This window comes from Prionailurus viverrinus, chromosome B3 (genome assembly GCF_022837055.1).
Source record: "Prionailurus viverrinus isolate Anna chromosome B3, UM_Priviv_1.0, whole genome shotgun sequence".
Taxonomy (NCBI): domain Eukaryota; kingdom Metazoa; phylum Chordata; class Mammalia; order Carnivora; family Felidae; genus Prionailurus; species Prionailurus viverrinus.
This window is the reverse complement of record NC_062566.1, coordinates 55181780-55198639: the sequence shown is the minus strand read 5'-3', so window position 1 is coordinate 55198639 and position 16860 is coordinate 55181780. Positions and strand designations below refer to the sequence as shown.

General features: G+C 40.3%; 1 protein-coding gene across 3 annotated transcripts; it reads right to left on the bottom strand.

Annotated features, from left to right (window-relative positions):
• Positions 1 to 2346: 2346 nt before the first annotated feature.
• Positions 2347 to 16816, bottom strand: CATSPER2 (cation channel sperm associated 2). Of its 3 annotated transcripts, none has more exons than XM_047861104.1 (13): positions 16351 to 16816; positions 16005 to 16151; positions 15328 to 15501; positions 15068 to 15136; positions 9776 to 9948; positions 9112 to 9267; positions 8710 to 8834; positions 7288 to 7466; positions 6974 to 7073; positions 6596 to 6652; positions 4160 to 4398; positions 3633 to 3800; positions 2347 to 2484 (listed from the first exon to the last, which is right to left on the bottom strand). In XM_047861104.1, exons 1-13 carry the CDS (start codon positions 16595 to 16597, stop codon positions 2453 to 2455), a joined length of 1866 nt encoding a protein of 621 aa, XP_047717060.1. In that variant the 5' UTR covers positions 16598 to 16816; the 3' UTR covers positions 2347 to 2452. The 3 variants fall into 3 exon arrangements, with proteins under 3 accessions (XP_047717060.1, XP_047717062.1, XP_047717061.1); XM_047861106.1 differs by having other exon boundaries at positions 16625 to 16813; XM_047861105.1 differs by lacking the exons at positions 15068 to 15136; positions 15328 to 15501.
• Positions 16817 to 16860: the final 44 nt, after the last annotated feature.

Genomic DNA, 16860 nt, shown 5'->3' with positions numbered 1-16860 from the left:
ATGTATCAAATAAAGGGTTAGTATACAAAACCTATAAAGAACTTATCAAACTCAACACCCAAAAAACAAATAATCCAGTGAAGAAACGGGCAAAATACATGAATAGACACTTCTCCAAAGAAGACATCCAGATGGCCATTAGACACATGAAAAAATGCTCAACATGACCCATTATCAGGAAAATACAAATCAAAATCACAACGAGACACCACCTCACACCTGTCAGAGTGGCTAAAATTAACAACTCAGGCAACAACAGATGTTGGTGAGGATGTGGAGTAAGAGGAATCCTTTTGCACTGCTGGTGGGAAACACCACTCTGGTGGAAAAGCCACTCTGGAAAACAGTATGGAGGTTCCTCAAAAAATTAAAAATAGAGGGGCGCCTAGGTGGCTCAGGAGGTTAAGTGTCCAACTCTTGGTTTTGGCTCAGGTCATGACTTCACAGTTTATGGGTTCAAGCCCCACATTGGGCTCTATGCTTGTGGCACAGAGCCTGCTTGGGAGACTCTTTGTCTCCCTCTCTCTCTGTCCCTCCTCCAATCACCCTGTCTCTCTCAAAATAAATAAACTTAAAATACTAAAAATACTTTAAAAAAATTAAAAATAGACTACCCTATGAACCAGCACTTGGACTACTAGGTATTTATCCAAAGGATAGAGAAATGCTGATTCAAAGGGGCACATGCATCCCAATGTTTATAGCATCACTATTGACCATAGCCAAAGTATGGAAAGAGCCCAAATATTCATCAGCAGATGAATGGATCACATACATATATATCTGTATATTTTGTGTGTGTGTGTGTGTGTGTGTGTGTATATATATATATATATATATATATATATATATATATATATATATAATGAAATATTACTTGGCAGTCGAAAAGAATGAAATCTTGCCATTTGCAACAACGTGGATGGAACTAGAGGATATTATGCTAAGTGAAATAAGTCAGAAAAAGACAAATATCATATGTTTTCACTCATATGTGGAATTTAAGATATAAAACATGAATATAAGGAAAGGGAAGCAAAAATAGTACAGAGAGGGAGACAACCCATAGGAAACTTTTTTTTTTTAAGATTTTTTTTTTTAACGTTTATTTATTTTTGGGACAGAGAAAGACAGAGCATGAATGGGGGAGGGGCAGAGAGAGAGGGAGACACAGAATCGGAAACAGGCTCCAGGCTCTGAGCCATCAGCCCAGAGCCTGACGTGGGGCTCAAACTCACGGACCGCGAGATCGTGACCTGGCTGAAGTCGGATGCTTAACCAACTGCGCCACCCAGGCGCCCCCATAGGAAACTCTTAAATACAGAGAACCAACTGAGGGTTGCTGGCAGGGTGTTGGGTGCAGGGAAAGACTAAAGAGGTAAGGGGCATTAAGGAGGACACTTGTTGGAATGAGCACTGGAATCATCACATGTAAGTGATGAATCACTGAATTCTATTCCTGAAATTATTATTACACTATATGTTGACTAACTTGGATTTAAATTTTAAAAAGGGGGGTGGCCTAGGTCAGTTGAGCATCTTATTTCGGCTCAGGTCATGATCTCATGGTTCATGAGTTCAAGCCCTGTGTTGAGTTCTGTGCTGACAGTTCAGAACCTGGATCCTGCTTCAGATTCTGTGTCTCCCCGTCTCCCTGCCCATCCCCTGCTTGCACTCTGCCTCTCTCTCTCTCTCACACACAAAAATAAATAAACATTAAAAAAAATTAGAGAACTATTTCAAAAAATTTTAATGTTGCATAGGAGAAGCAATGTTCATAGAACAGGCAATGAAAAAAAAGTTCTCAGTTACACTACAGCTTCTGGGATCTCTTTACCCTTCTACTCCCAGAGGCCTGTACACATTAGGGAGGGAGAGGGTAAAATTAGGACTCTATCAGGAAGTAAAGGTTGCAGGAATGGTGTGGGCTGCAATGACAAAGTTAAAAAAAAAAAAAAAAAGTGAGATCGAGGTGCCTGGTGGCTCAGTTGGTTAAGTGTCCAACTGTTGATTTTGGCTCAGGTCATGATCTCCCAGTTCATGACATCAAGCCCCATGTGGGACTCTGTGCTGACAGGGTGGAGCCTGCTTGGGATTCTCTCTCTGCCCCTCTCCTGCTCACACATGCACCCATGTGCATGTGTATTTTCTCTCTCTCTGTCTCTCTCTCTCTGTCTCTCTTGCTCTCAAAATAATCATTTATAATTTTTTAAATTTAATTTTAAAAAGAAAAGGAAAAACATGAGATTCAGGGAGCTATGGAACGAGTAAAAAGCCAAGGACCATCGGCCCCACCTACCTTTATACCTTTCAGTATCCCCAATGTCTCAGAGACAGACCACTAAGCAGTTATCAACAGTATTTATTAGACATTTGTACTCAGAATTCTCCATTCCCAACTATTTCTTTCATTAACTTTTGCCAAAGAAATCGAAGCCATCCATTGTCAGCTTTATTTGTCTTCAAAGTTCATCAGTGCCTGCACTGTAAAGAAAGAGACTGTGAGACTGAAAAGTTAAAAATATTCAGGACATGCAAATGTTTGAAGACCCTGCTTTTCCCACACAAATCTTCACTAATCTTTACTTATAGTAAGCCCTATGAGTCTGTACTCTTTGCCATAATGAATTAACCCAGATTAAAGAAGCTACCTTGCTCCTTCTTCTCCTTTTCCCAGAGAACAAGAGAACAAGTGGGAAGGCAGGGCTGAGGACAACTCGAAAGAGCAGAATTAACCTTAGGCAACATTTTGAACTAGGCAAAGCCTGTCTTTGACATCCTGCTCTAAATTCCATGTTCCAATGTAATAAATTCCTCTTATTGCCCTTGTGTACCCACCACAAACCCATTCCTCTTCCCTCATTGTTATTTTCACATTGAGTTGATTTCAACTCAATGGTATAAGGAAGACACCACTAATCCATATCAAATGGTAAAAAATGGCCCCTAACTCTTCCAGTTTTGTATTTTTAGAAGGAGAATTTATTAACTCAAAATTCATCTCTATGTGGTAAAATTGCAAGGGAGAAATTTAGGGAAAATAATTTTGAGCAAGCAATTTTCTGCTTAAATTAATTCTGCTGTTTAAATAACATACATACTTCTCTCTGCCTGGGCTGACACTAGAACAAGCTGAAAGGAAAAGCCTGTAATTCATAAACCTCTTTTGGGGGTTGGGGAGAGTGGGGTACTTGTGAGCTTTCTGCTCTCTAATCCCCACAGCTATCCAACTTGAGCCTGAGGCCCTACTGCTTAGGTCTGAAACATGCCCTTCAAAGAGAAGAAATGCTTGCAAAAAGGAGTGGACTGAACAAATCGAGCAAGAGCCCACCTTATCCTAATACCCAACAACTGCATTTAGACATGTTCCTCTTGGGAAACAAGCTGTCAGACCTTATAGGATTTAGATTTTCCCTACTGGTGAAGCAGAGCTCTCAGATTCTCTCTGGATTCTAAGAAATAAGGACATAAGGATGTGACACTCCAAACCAAGGATTTGCCTTTTTAAGTCTGAGGTGGAAATTCAGAGGCTGAAATGCCAAAATAGTGCACACCCTCCTCCTTCTCCCCAGTTATATATGCTACTCCAATGTACTTAACCCCTGGTCCCCATGACTGCCCTAAATCCATACCTGCAAACTCCTGCAACCGTTTACGCTCCTCTAGGTTGTACTGAAGCTTTTCTAGCAACTCAAAATATCGGAAGAGTGAATCTCTAGGCCAAACAACACGATCATCCTGATCCATTTCCATTAACCCAGGCAGATTCTGGTGCACATGAGTCTCCCAGTCCAACTGACCTGGAGGGAGGAATGGTTCTTAAAAACAAATATAGGTCTGTGGAAGTTGGGTAAGAGCTAAAAGATCCTATGGTGTGGGGGAAAACGCAGGGATGAAAGAGTAAACAGGAAGCAAAGAGGGAAAAGAGTACATCCCTAAGAGACCACTTTTTACAATAAGCAAAGACAGCCACAGTCACACTTATCCAAAGTGAAGCAGAAGTACAGGGGAAATGAAAGAAAGCACAAAGCAAGCAATTAAGACCACAAAGTCAGACTGGTGGAGAAAACTGGGAAGTAGATATAGTGGGAGAGGTCCTATTAAGAATGGCATGTCTCTGGAGAAGTCTGAATTCAAATGGAAGAAACCCTCTGCTTACCAATGGAGTCTAAATATCTGGAGTCAGAAAAAGAGGAGGAATTCAGGGAAGATGAAGACGAGGAGGAAGATGAATAAGAGGAGGAGGAGGAGGAAAAGGAGGCAGACTTTTTCATTTTTGACAAGGACTCTTTTGTTTTCGATACAGATGCCCTTGAACCCTCTTCATCAGCACTGTGTTTAGACTCTTCTTCAAAAGCTGTTGATAACTCCAAAGATTCCCTTTGTTGACTGGCATCTCTATAAGTGAAAGGAGAAATTTTATTGCTTTAAATACCTTTATGAGATACAGCAAGTTGAATCATTATTCTGGCCTTGGACCTTGCCATCCCCTAAAGGTGGGATTTAAGGCAATGAAGGCCAAATTGCTCCCAAAATTTGAGCTTGTAAGCACTTCCAACTTCAATTATTCCATGTGGTATATCCCTATTACTGCCCCTCACCACATAGCTTCTGTGCTCCATTTTACTCAGGTTTCTACATTTCACGTCCCACCTTATTTTGCCACATTTTAGCTCCTCACTCTATAGTTCTATGCCTGTTACACCACAACTATAGCTTTGCCCCCTCAATTCTATCTCTTGAGAGGTCTCAGCTCTTGGCCTTTTTATCTTTCTCATCTACAGTCACTCCTTTAGTGCTCTCTTCTCCTGAGTTTAAATGTCTTCTAAATGTGAATTTAAACCTCTAGTCCAGACTTCACTCTTTGATCCAGACTTGTATGTACAACTTTTACTCACATATAATCACTTGCAAGTCTAACAGACATCTCAAGTTCAACCCAAACTGAACTCTTTGCCCATCACACCTCTTCCACTCACAGCCTTCCTCATCTCAGCTAATCCATCCTTCTGGCTGCTCTGGCCAAAACTTTGGAGTCTTTCTTAACACTTCTCTTATACCCCATCCAATCCATCAAGAAATCCTGTTGATTCTACCTTAAAAATATATCTTTTCTCATTGGTAGCACTCTGGTCTGAGCCATCATCACCTCTTGCCTGGATAGCTTCACAGCCTTCTAACTTGTCACTGCTCCTTCCCTTGTTCTCCTATAGCACATCATCAACACAGCAACCAGAATGATCCTTCTTAAATGTCATTTCATGTCATGGCTCTGCTCCCCATTTCACTTAGAGTCAAAGCCTAAGTCCCTGCAATGGCCCTCACAGCCCTACAGGATCAGGTCTCCGTGATCTCTCTGACCTCATAATCTATCAATATCCCCCCTGGTCACAGTGGTTTCTTTGCTGTTTCTCAAACACACTGGGAATGCTTCTGGCTTAGGGCCTTTGTACTAGCTGTTCTTTCTGCCTATAACATTCTTTCCATAGATATCCACACAGTAATCCCCTCGTCTCCAAGTCTTTGTTCAGTCATTACTTTTTCAATGAGGCCATCATGACTACCTTGTTTAAAATTATAACCCATATGCAACCTCCACTCTATATTCCAATCTCCCTTAACCTATTCTAATTTTATTTTTATTTTTTCACAATGCTTATATTTTAATATAGTAGTCTACTTATTTTATATATTCATTGTTTATTATCTTTCCCCCTGCTCATATGTAAGCTCCATGAGAACAGGCATTATTGTCTATTTTGTTCACTGATATATCCCAAACACCTAATAAATATTCAATAATTATTTCTTGGGGCACCTGGCTGGCTCAGTCAGTAGAGCCCATGGCTCTTGATATCGGGGTTGTGAGTTCAAGACACATGTTGGATTCAGAGATTACTTAATAAAAAAAATGTTTACATCAATAATTATGTCTTGAATGGACGAATGAGTTTCTTATTTCTCCTTCTGCTCTCTTGTCCACTGCTGAACACTCACAGTCTAGAATAAGATCTGTTTCACAGAATGTACTTGTGTAAGTTTCCTATGGCTGCTGCAACAAATTACTATAAACTTGGCAGCTTAAAATAACAGACATGTATCCTCTCACAATTCTGGAAGCCAGAAGTCTGAAATTAAGGTGTCTGCAGGGCCATACTCCCTCTGGAAGCTCTAGGGAAGAAGGCTCATTGCTTGCTCTAGCTTCTGGCAGTTGCCTGGCATTCACTGGCTTCCTTTGGCTTGTGTTGCATCACTCTGATTTCCATCTCCATCTTCACATCTCCTTCTCTTCTCTTCTGTCTCTTATAAGGGCCCTTGTCACTGCATTTAGGGCCTACCTGGATAATCCAGGATGATCACATCTCAAGATCCTTAACTTAACTGCATCTGCAAAGACCCTTTTTCCAAATAAAGTCATGTTCACAGGTTCCAGGGGGTTAGGCCATGGGAATTTCTTTTTGGGGACTACCATTCAACTCACTACAATAAGTAGTTATTGAATAAATGGATTATCTCTCAAAGTCAATCTTTATCTTTGATTTTCTACCCTCTCCCTGCTTGTGTGTCCATCTCAGTTCACACAAACTCTCCTAACCTGGCATCCATTTTGCTAAGGCTTGACCTCAGTGCCTCAGGGGACAGGTTTTGTCTCCTGCAGAGCAAAAAACACAGAACAGTGAAGAGAATTATACTGGTGCAGGAGCATAGTATGGAAAAAAGAAAAGAATTCAGATCATAAAGTGAAGAAAACTGAGTGAGGAGAACAGATTGTAGTAAAAAGGTAAAAATGAATGGGGAAGTCCCAATGGTGAATAAAGAATCAGGCAATGTTCTAGAGGCGAGGAATTCTAACCCTGGGGTAAATTTTCTGTCACAAAGGGAAAAATGGGGTCAAAGCCAAGGAGTAGAAACAGGGAATGAGGTCAGGATACTCTTCAGAACTAAACTTGGGTTTGAAAATGGGAAAGCAGACCTCTGGATAATCTGCCGCTTGAATATGTCAGCTTTATGTTGAACCTCCAAATGTGTCATCTCCTCGTTCAGCTCATTCCTGATATTCTGGAAGTTAGTAACTGCCCGAAAGGGCCATTAGGAGTTGGGAGACAGTGGTGAATAGACCTGAGGAGAGGGCTTGGGTGGGGAGAAACCAAGTGAAATATCCATTCCAGGCCCCAAGCCTTCCTGGTACCTCAGGTTCTCTCTATACATAATTTACTAATTCTAGTTTTCATCCTAATTTATTCCCAACTACCCCTCTCAACCAAGTTTCACCTCTTTTGTGCTTACCCATCATGGCTACTATGATATTTCGAAAGATAATGGAACCAAGTAACAACCAAAGGATGACATAGATGCTGCTGAAGGTACGGCTGACTTCAGGCACCTTCCAGGTATCCTGAAGCAATGCATACCAATGGTCCATGGTGAAGAGGATGAATACTGTCACCAGGGAATTCAGAAGGTCCCTAAAGAAAAAGGAGTTGTGGGTACAGACAGAACAGAGATCTAAATCTCTCAGATATGGTATCTTTCCTACTCTTAAAGCAACATAACATTTCTTTGTAGTTTGCTCTGACTTCAGCTTCTTTTCTATCAATTTTTTAGCAAATCATTCTTCAGTCAGGGTTGTTTTATTAGGTTTTCCTTTATCATGAATAATCCAAGAATATCTCTCACTATTCCATTAGTGCCTACAACATAGTAGGTGCTCAATAAATAGGTACTGGCTGAATTTTAAAAAATTGAATAAATCACCAACTACATATCTCTTTTGTAACATCGTTTTTCACTGTTCTATGGCCTTCACCTAAAAGATCACTTCAAAATTTGGCAAACATCATTCCTATTTAGTTCTCTGGTATGAAGTGATTCTTAGGTAAACGGACAGATATGTGACATAAACACGTGATCCCAAATAATTAATAATAATGAATATGTCATAAAAGGTCTCAGGAAGGTATATAAATTTTCCTTTTTTCCTTCCTAGTTCTCCATAATACAACTTATTGAAAATATCAGGGCCTAAACAGGATGAATATTTAGGACTTCCCTAACTGAATACTCTTACAAAGCTACCTATTAGCCTGAGACCTAAGAGGTGCTGGCAAGATTGGATTCCGGTTAATACATAACTATCTCATCTAAATCCAGTTGATTTTCTACTAGCAGTCGGTGTTCTCTAGACAAAGATCTTGTCAGGATTTTACTTTTGAATGTGTATAGGTGTGTGCATGTGTAATGCCCATACTGAGACTTTGGGGTAAAACCAGTGACATGTTTGAGAGTCATAGTAACAGGTGTTGATCACTTATTGTGTTAAAATCCATTCTAAGTGCAAAGATGCATTACTTTTATCCCTCAGTCTTATGCTATAAGGTAGTGCTACAATTATTCTCATTTTTCAGAAGAGGTAACTGAGGCATAGAAACCAGAGCTTAATCACTAAAATATACTGCTATTTAAAGATGGCTGATGAGGGTATGTTTAAATTTCAAAACCCAGAGCAAACCTGGAACTAGTCACTCTATCCTCAAAATCAGAGCTAATACCACTCACTATTCTTTTGCTGTCTCTTTCCTTCTCCTTACTATGATCTATTCCAGTTTCTTAAAATAGACTATATTTTTTGTATTACTTACTTTGGACTAGGTTCCCAGTTTCTTGCCCAAATTCTCTCCCCCCACCCGGGATTCCCCCAGTCCTGCCTACGAGAAGAACATGTGGTACTCCAGGTCCTGGCGAGTTGAACGGGTGTAGTCCTCAAAGAAGTAGACACCAGTCACAGCAAAAATGTAGAAGAAGATGAGCAGCAACATCAAGAGGAAGGTCATACTCTAGAGGCCATGACCCCAAGTCAGCACTGAGCCAGACTAGGCTGATTCTACCTACAGCAGAGTCAAGCCCACCCTGGCAAACTCCCACCAAAACCCTCACTTCCACTCCCAAGCCCAGTTATCTCTAGCCCACAGCAGCTTTCCCCAGCCCTTTCTCATCCAATGGTATTTCATAGGGTCTTTCATTGCCTTCTCTGACACACCCAGACTTGTTTTATGTTAAACTCCCATGTTTACCCACCCTGCCCACTTGATTTAGCTGCAACACTCAAATCACCTTGAGGGCCCTCACCAGGGCCAAAATAATGACTCGAATTTGACGGAATCGTGCAAAGAGTTTGAGAGATCTTAGCACCCGGCATATCCTTAGCAACTGGAGCCACACAGACTGGCCTGTTACCCCTACCAGCACCACAACCTCAGGAAGCAGGGACTGTAGGAAATACATAGATTATGAGTACAATATACCCCAAAGCACCCATGCACAGTTACCCCTTCTTTATCTCATCTTCTTCATATTTCCTTGGGCATTATCCCTTGAATAGCATTTTCTGGGGACTGTTTCCTATTCAGCCTTCTTGTACTAAATTACTTAAACTCTGCACTTCAATTTGCTCAAACATAAAAAGGGGATTAATATAATGTTTATCTTATTGGGTTGCTGTGGAACTCAACTGAGAAAATACATGTAAAACACAACAGTGCCTGGCACTTGATAAGTGCTTAGTAACAGGCAGATGTTATTGTTGGGGTTAATGTTGTGGTTTGATTCTGTCTTGCTTCTAATACCAACAACTCCTGCAATGACTGACTTTAGTTTTAGAAAAAAAATCAAAATAATGAAATTCGTCTTGTGATTTAATTAACTTTTCTTGTCATTTTGATTGACCTAGGCTTATTCCTCAACCCACCACACTATTCCTCAGGATACCTATCCTTACCAATATGGTGACAACAAAGTCAAACACATTCCAAGCATTCTTCCAGAAGAGGAAAAAGCTGGATATCCACATAAGAAGGATCTCCAAGATGAAAATAAGCAAGATGAACCAAGCTGCCACCTCCAGACTCAGCTTCAGTGACCACAGTTTGGTATTTGAGGATTCAAGCAATTCTGTGAGAGTAGAGTGAAAGACAAATAAAGGTTAAGGAACTGGGAGGCTGAATAATATAGAATGATCAGATCAGAAACTATTATAAACTACAGTTGTGCCCACTGCTGTTTTATTTTTCATTTTTCTTTTTTTTTTTCTTTTTTTTTTTTAGAGAGAGTGTGCAGGTGAGGGAGAAGGGCAGGGTAAGAGAGAGAATCGTAAGCAGGCTCCACACCTCCACATTCAGTGCAGAGGCTGACACAGGGCTCAGTCCCATGACTCTGGGATCATGACGTGAGCCAAAATCAAAAGTTGGACACTAAACCAACTGAGCCACTTTGTTTCTCTTCTTAACACCAGTATTTTTTCAACCTGTGAAATATAGGGGAGGTCAGAATTGACCGTGAAAAATAGCTACAACTCATCTCCTGCTGGTATTGATATGTCTAACAGCTGCAAGTCACTACCTTCCCACTCTGGGGTCACAGAGACACCAAGGGATTACTTTTTTCACTACCACCAACACTGTCTGCTGTACTGGTACCCCGGTCCCAAACTTCACAAAGAAGCAATGGGTCTTGAGAATAGAATGAAAATGTAGGGCCATGATATGTAAAGTGCTTGGTAAGGGAAGTAGAAACAAGAAGCCAGATCCATAGGACATACTGAGTTATAATAAAAAAAAAATTTTGAGGGGCACCTGGGTGGCTCAGTTGGTTAAGTGTCTGACTCTTGGTTTCTGCTCAGGTCATGATCTCGAAGTTCGTGAGATCAAGTCCCACATTGGGCTCTGTGCTGGCAGCTCAGAGGCTGCTTGGGATTCTCTCTCTCTCTGCCTTTCCCCCACTCACTCACTCACTCACTCTCTCTCTCAAAATAGATAAACATTAAAAAATACTTTATAGGGGCGCCTGGGTGGCGCAGTCGGTTGAGCGTCCGACTTCAGCCAGGTCACGATCTCGCGGTCCGTGAGTTCGAGCCCCGCGTCAGGCTCTGGGCTGATGGCTCGGAGCCTGGAGCCTGTTTCCGATTCTGTGTCTCCCTCTCTCTGTGCCCCTACCCCGTTCATGCTCTGTCTCTCTCTGTCCCAAAAATAAATAAAAACGTTAAAAAAAAAAAAATACTTTATAATAAGAAAATTTTTGGTTCTATATTTGTTAGCTTTTAAAACTTTCCCATGTTTCTCTAAAACTGATTTTGTTCAGCAAAGCAAATTAAATCCTATACTTTCTCTCTAGAATCCTGTTTGCTAATTGCTATACTTCAACATCACCTTTATCTTTCAGCCTCTTTATTTTTTTTATGTATTTAATAGATGTATACCATGCTGTAGAAAAAAAAAAAACACAATGAAATAAAAATAGGCTTAAAAGCTAAATAATAATTTGGGAGGTGCATGGGTGGCTCAGTTGGTTAAGTGTCTGACTCTGATTTTGGCCTAGGTCATGATCTCATGGTTCATGAGTTCGAGCCCTACATTGGGCTCTGCAATGACAGTGGGGAGACTGCTTGGGAGTCTCTCTCTCACTTTCTCTCTCTGCCCATCCCCCACTTGCGTGCACATGCTCTCTCCCTCTCAAAATAATAAACTTAAAAAAAAGCTAAATAATAATTTGATACATTTCCTTTTGAAATGGAACAATCTAAGAGCCTCCAAATGCACTATGACTGATATCATGGCTGTTAATGGAGATTAGAAGAACATACTTAGTCACTCTGAACAACATAAACTGCTGTGTAGATTTTGACACTTAAACAATTTGAAATTGCTACTGTTTTTTTGTCTGGTTATATCCATAATATTAAATTTAAAAACATATAATACGTAAAATATATTTCATTCCCATGCCAAAATAACTGATATGGCTTAGTCAGTTAAGCATCCAACTTCAACTTTGGCTCAGGTCATGATCTCATGGTTTGGGACTTTTAGCCCCCCATCAGGCTCTCTGCTATCAGCACAGAGTCTGCTTCAGACACCCTGTCCCCCTCTCTCGACCTCACCCCTGCTCACTCTCTTGCTTTCAAAAATAAATACAAACATTAAAAATTTTTAAAAATAACTAAATGAATTCATTTGTGGACAAATCATGTGTTTTATTAAAAATATTTAAAAAATGTTTACTTATTTTGAGAAGGGGAGAGAGAGAGAGAGAGAGAGAGAGCACAAGTTGGGGAGGAGCAGAGAAAGAGGAAGAGAGAAAATTCCAAGCAGGCTCCACACTGTCAGCAAAGAGCCCAATGAGGGGCTCGAGCTCATGAACACATGAGATCATGACCTGACCTGAAACCACGAGTCAGATGCTTAACCAACTGAGACACCCAGGGGCCCCTTATATATTTTCTTTAAAAAATGATGGGGGCAGGAAAGAAAGAAGATTTGGCTCATTATATCCACAATGAAGCAAGGAACACTAATGCTATATAAAGTTTTTGATCAGATGAATGCAGTTTATAGAAACTGATGAAGATCATGTTGAGATAAACTTGCAGAATTATTCTTATATATAGTACAAGATATCTCTAGAACTTCAAACTCAATGTAAAACATTATAATGACATTATACACAAATTTTTTTTGTTAGAAATAGACTATTCACACTTGCAATGTGTTATTTTCAGAAAACGGATTGCAAATGAGTCAAATCTTCTTACTTTTCTCCCTCTCATCATTTGGAAACAAAATGTGAAAATTAAAAAAATAAACCAAATTGATGTTTAAAATGAAAAGTAGAATTACCAATATCACTGTGAAAGTAGATTTTTTTCTAATTTTTACACCCTAATTTGTAATTAAATTTACACCTACACCTTAACATGTACTTAACATATAATACATAATTATTATTATGCAATTAATATAATGAAATACATCAAGTATATCTCAATTTTTAAAAAGGAAGAAAAAATTACATTTAAAATCATAAAACGTAAAATAAACATATTTGACTCAGGACCAAACAATATATAATGGCCTTTAAAAATTCATTTATGAAGAAATTATACATTTACTTTAAAAACAGCACGAATCACTTATAAAATGGCAAAAATGAAAATAAGCTAACATAATTTTTTACATTATATAATATACATTAAAATACAATATTGAATAATATGCTAGTCTAAAGCATTATTTTTACTTCAACTTCCTTTTTTTTTTTAAGTTTTTACTTTTGAGAGCTTACGCACATGAGCTGGAGAGTGGCAGACACAGAATCCAAAACAGGCTCCAGGCCCCAAGCAGTCAGCACAGAGCCAAACACGGGGCTCAAACTCATGAACCATGAGACAATGACCTGAGATGAAGTGAGATGCTTAACCAACCGACTGAGCCACCCAGGTGCCCCAATTTGCATGTGATAAAAAGAAGCAAGTTGAGGGGCGCCTGGGTGGCTCAGTCAGTTAGGCGTCTGACTTCAGCTCAGGTCATCTCACGGTTTGTGAGTTTGCTCACGGTTCTTGAGTTTGAGCCCTGGGTCAGGCTCTGTGCTGACAGCTTGGAGCCTGTTTCAGATTCTGTGTCTCCCTCTCTCTCTGCCCCTCCCTCACTCACGATTTCAAAAATAAGAAATACATATTAAAAAAAATTTTACATCACATACAAATAATGGAATGATTAAAAGTCCTAGGGAGATTTTCAAGTTTAGAGCTAACTGGGAGACAAAATCACAAGACAAAAAAGATTGGGGAGCTTTCATCTAGAGAACTGCTTGTTAATTATGATTTTTTCCCCCATCTGTAACAACATTCTCTGTGATCTGGAAAAAAATTTTTTAAAGCCTAAACAGTCTTAACGTTTATCATATGAATTAGCCTGTTCAAAGAAATCTGTTAGTCACAAATTCTTTCCCTTTGCAAAATCCCTCCTGCTTTTCTACCATGAGAACGTACTTAATACAATTTTCCTGAACTTGTCAGGTAATTCCCACTCAGGCAACCTACCTATCCTATGGCACAGTGATCATGTTTCATATCCGGTTGTTTTACCAACTAGAGGGGTATTCTATTTTGATTTGTCTATTAGATCTAGGAAATCCCGTACATTTATTGCTGTTTACTTTATTCCAAGGCTTAAGACTATATCCCTAACCCCTCAAGGCAAATACATGCCAGTTATCGTAAAAGAAATTGGAAATGTGGGTGACTTAGTTCAAAATCCTTACCACAATGGGGAGAAAATAAAATACTTCAAAGTATATAGTATACTGTAGTGGATCAATGACATCAAGTATTGTATATTTAAATATCTTTGACCTGATTGCATTAAAATACTTAAAATTTTTTTTTAAATATCTATTTTTTTTTTTTTTTTTTTGAGAGAGCAAGAGACACAAAGTATGAGCAGCAGAGGAGCACAGAGAGGAGACAGAATCAGAAGCAGGCTCCAGGCTCTGAGCTGTCAGCATAGAGCCTGATGTAGGGCTCAAACTCACTAACCTCAAGATCATGACCTGAGCTGAAGTCGGATGCTCAACCGACTGAGCCACCCAGGTGCCCCTACATTAAAGGATTTTTAAATGGGAAAGTTCCTCAAAACAGTGAGGATGAAACAAGGAAGTAAGTACTGTCCTTTTCATTTCTGAGCAATATGTTTGAGGTGATAATCAAATGAGCTGATTTTCCAGATGTTCTTTTACTTCTAATACATTTCATATAATTTAGGACTGATTTTAGAGTCAATTACTCTTAAGTCATTTTTCGGCTCATCCAATATTTTAGTTGTGTCTAACTTTACACACTTTGTGAGCTTTCTTATTTGTACTTAATATTTGACATACTTGTAAAAAATGTAAATGTGATATCAGTTACTGACAGGCACCAACCAATACCTCTAATACAAAAGGCTAATTCAAACAAATATTAAACTAAACTGACACAAGAAATATAACTGGTCTTCCCATCTTTGGTTTCGTGTAACTCTATTATATTCTTCAGTGTCTAGCTTGCTTTGTATCTACCATACTCTTTGAAAGCCCTCCAAATGTTTCCAGGTCTTAACAGTTGCATAAATCATACTCCAGGAGACTCAATATAGGTGTCCTTATCACAATTCAAGTAACATTGAGAAATGAAAAATGATCAATTTATAGGAAAAATGACTCATAGCCACTTCCTCTTTCATTTAATGTCAGTTCTCACCTATTTCAACCATCAGAACGACTGTATTCAAAAAGATGAGAAAGATGATGAAGTTTGTGAAGAGAGGGCCTGTTTTCTCTTAAGGAAACATCCAGAGTGGAATTCTTTTTTATACAGGTGAAATAATAAGGGTAAGAATAGAACCAGTGAGGATGAGAAGAAAATGGAGTTTGGAAAAGGGAAAGTCAGTCATCGGGCAGATGATGAGGCAAGAGAGACAGTAAAGGCATGGGATAAAAGTGAGGGGCATGAAAGGATACACTCAAGGACCCATCCAGCCCACAAGGAAAGAGGTGGCCTCTGACTGTAGCGCACATGAAGCCTGCTCATCAGTCTCCGGCCACGTGTAATACGTTCTACATGTCGAGGCTTTATGGAGAAGCGCACAAGCTGGTGTTGATCTCCCAACATAAGCTTCTTCTGACCGGAAGGATCTATACCAGAAAATAAAGGGCACAGTGGATAAACATAAAGAGAAGTCTCTGGGTGATATGGAGAGCAGGTAGGACCGGGGCAGGAATACTGGTTACATAACGGGTCCTGTAATGCAGGGGATTGCCTTGCTGTTCTTACAGCAACTGACATTAGTTTGAAGTAAGAGCTAATACATTGCTTATGACCAACACTGTCAATGCCCAAGAGAAAAGACACAGATTCAACCCTCAAAGTTTTCAGGGTCTTTGGTAGAAACTTCCAAATCAGCCAGAGCTAATAGTTATCCTAGGCCTAAAAGTGAGCAACATGGGTCCTATCTCCTGGGTTCAAAGAGCTTTACTTATAAAGCCCTTAATTTATCAAGTTTGGTATCATTTACAAACTAGCAACCAAACCAATCGTCCCTGAATTTTTCATCCTTAAAATTGTCCTTGTTTCCTACTCTTTTGAGGGTGTGAAGGGGAGTTTTAAATTTATGCTAGTTAAGAAACAGAATGCTGACCAAGTATCTCTCGGATAGTGTGTCGTGGCACAGCTTGGCTCAAGCCTTGCAGATGCTCGATGAGAGAGAAAGTATCAATGAGACGTGAACGTATGGCATCAGCTCGGGGCAGTTGCACGTGTCCTGCTGGGTGACTGGTGGCCATGTCTGTTAAAATAAAGGAAAAACCAAGAGTCATTTCATTATTGGAGTTGCAGCAAAGATTAGAAGTTTCCTTCCCCTTCTCCCACCTTCTTTGCCCTCAAGAAGTCAAACACATTGTACCAAGACTCAAGGTTTTTTTTTAAACAAAAGGAGCTGAGAGTCTTAATAGAGACATTGCATGGTAGACCAAGTGGCCAGGCACCTTTACTTGTGTCACATCGTTTCTCATTAAGAGTAGCAGCCACAGGGAAGGAGTCCCAGGGCTGGACAAAGAGGAAATCGGAGCACCACCGGGACCTGAGGTAATCAGGCAATGCAATGTGGTGAGGCAGTGAGGGACTCAGGGCTGCCTCCGAAAGACAAACCAAGAGGAATTGGACAAGTTGCAGCAGCCTGACATTACGAAAATGTGTTCCGTCCCAAGTGTGTTCCTCGGATGCCAGCTCCATCTGTCAATACCCGCTTCTGGGCCTCACCTCAGCCCAGGCTCTTTTCCGCCCACTCAGCCCTGACTTCACGTCTCCGCCTCCCGCGCCCTCTGAACTCGGCTCTCCCCACGCAAGACGAGCTCAGGGTCGGTTCCCAGCCCTGCAGCGCCCCATTTCCAGCTGGGCCCTGCCCCGCCCCACTCTACCCCACTTGCTCCCTAAGGTCTGGCTCGCCGCGGGCCCAACCCCAGGCCCAGCCCCCGGACCCCGGCCCCCAGCCCAGG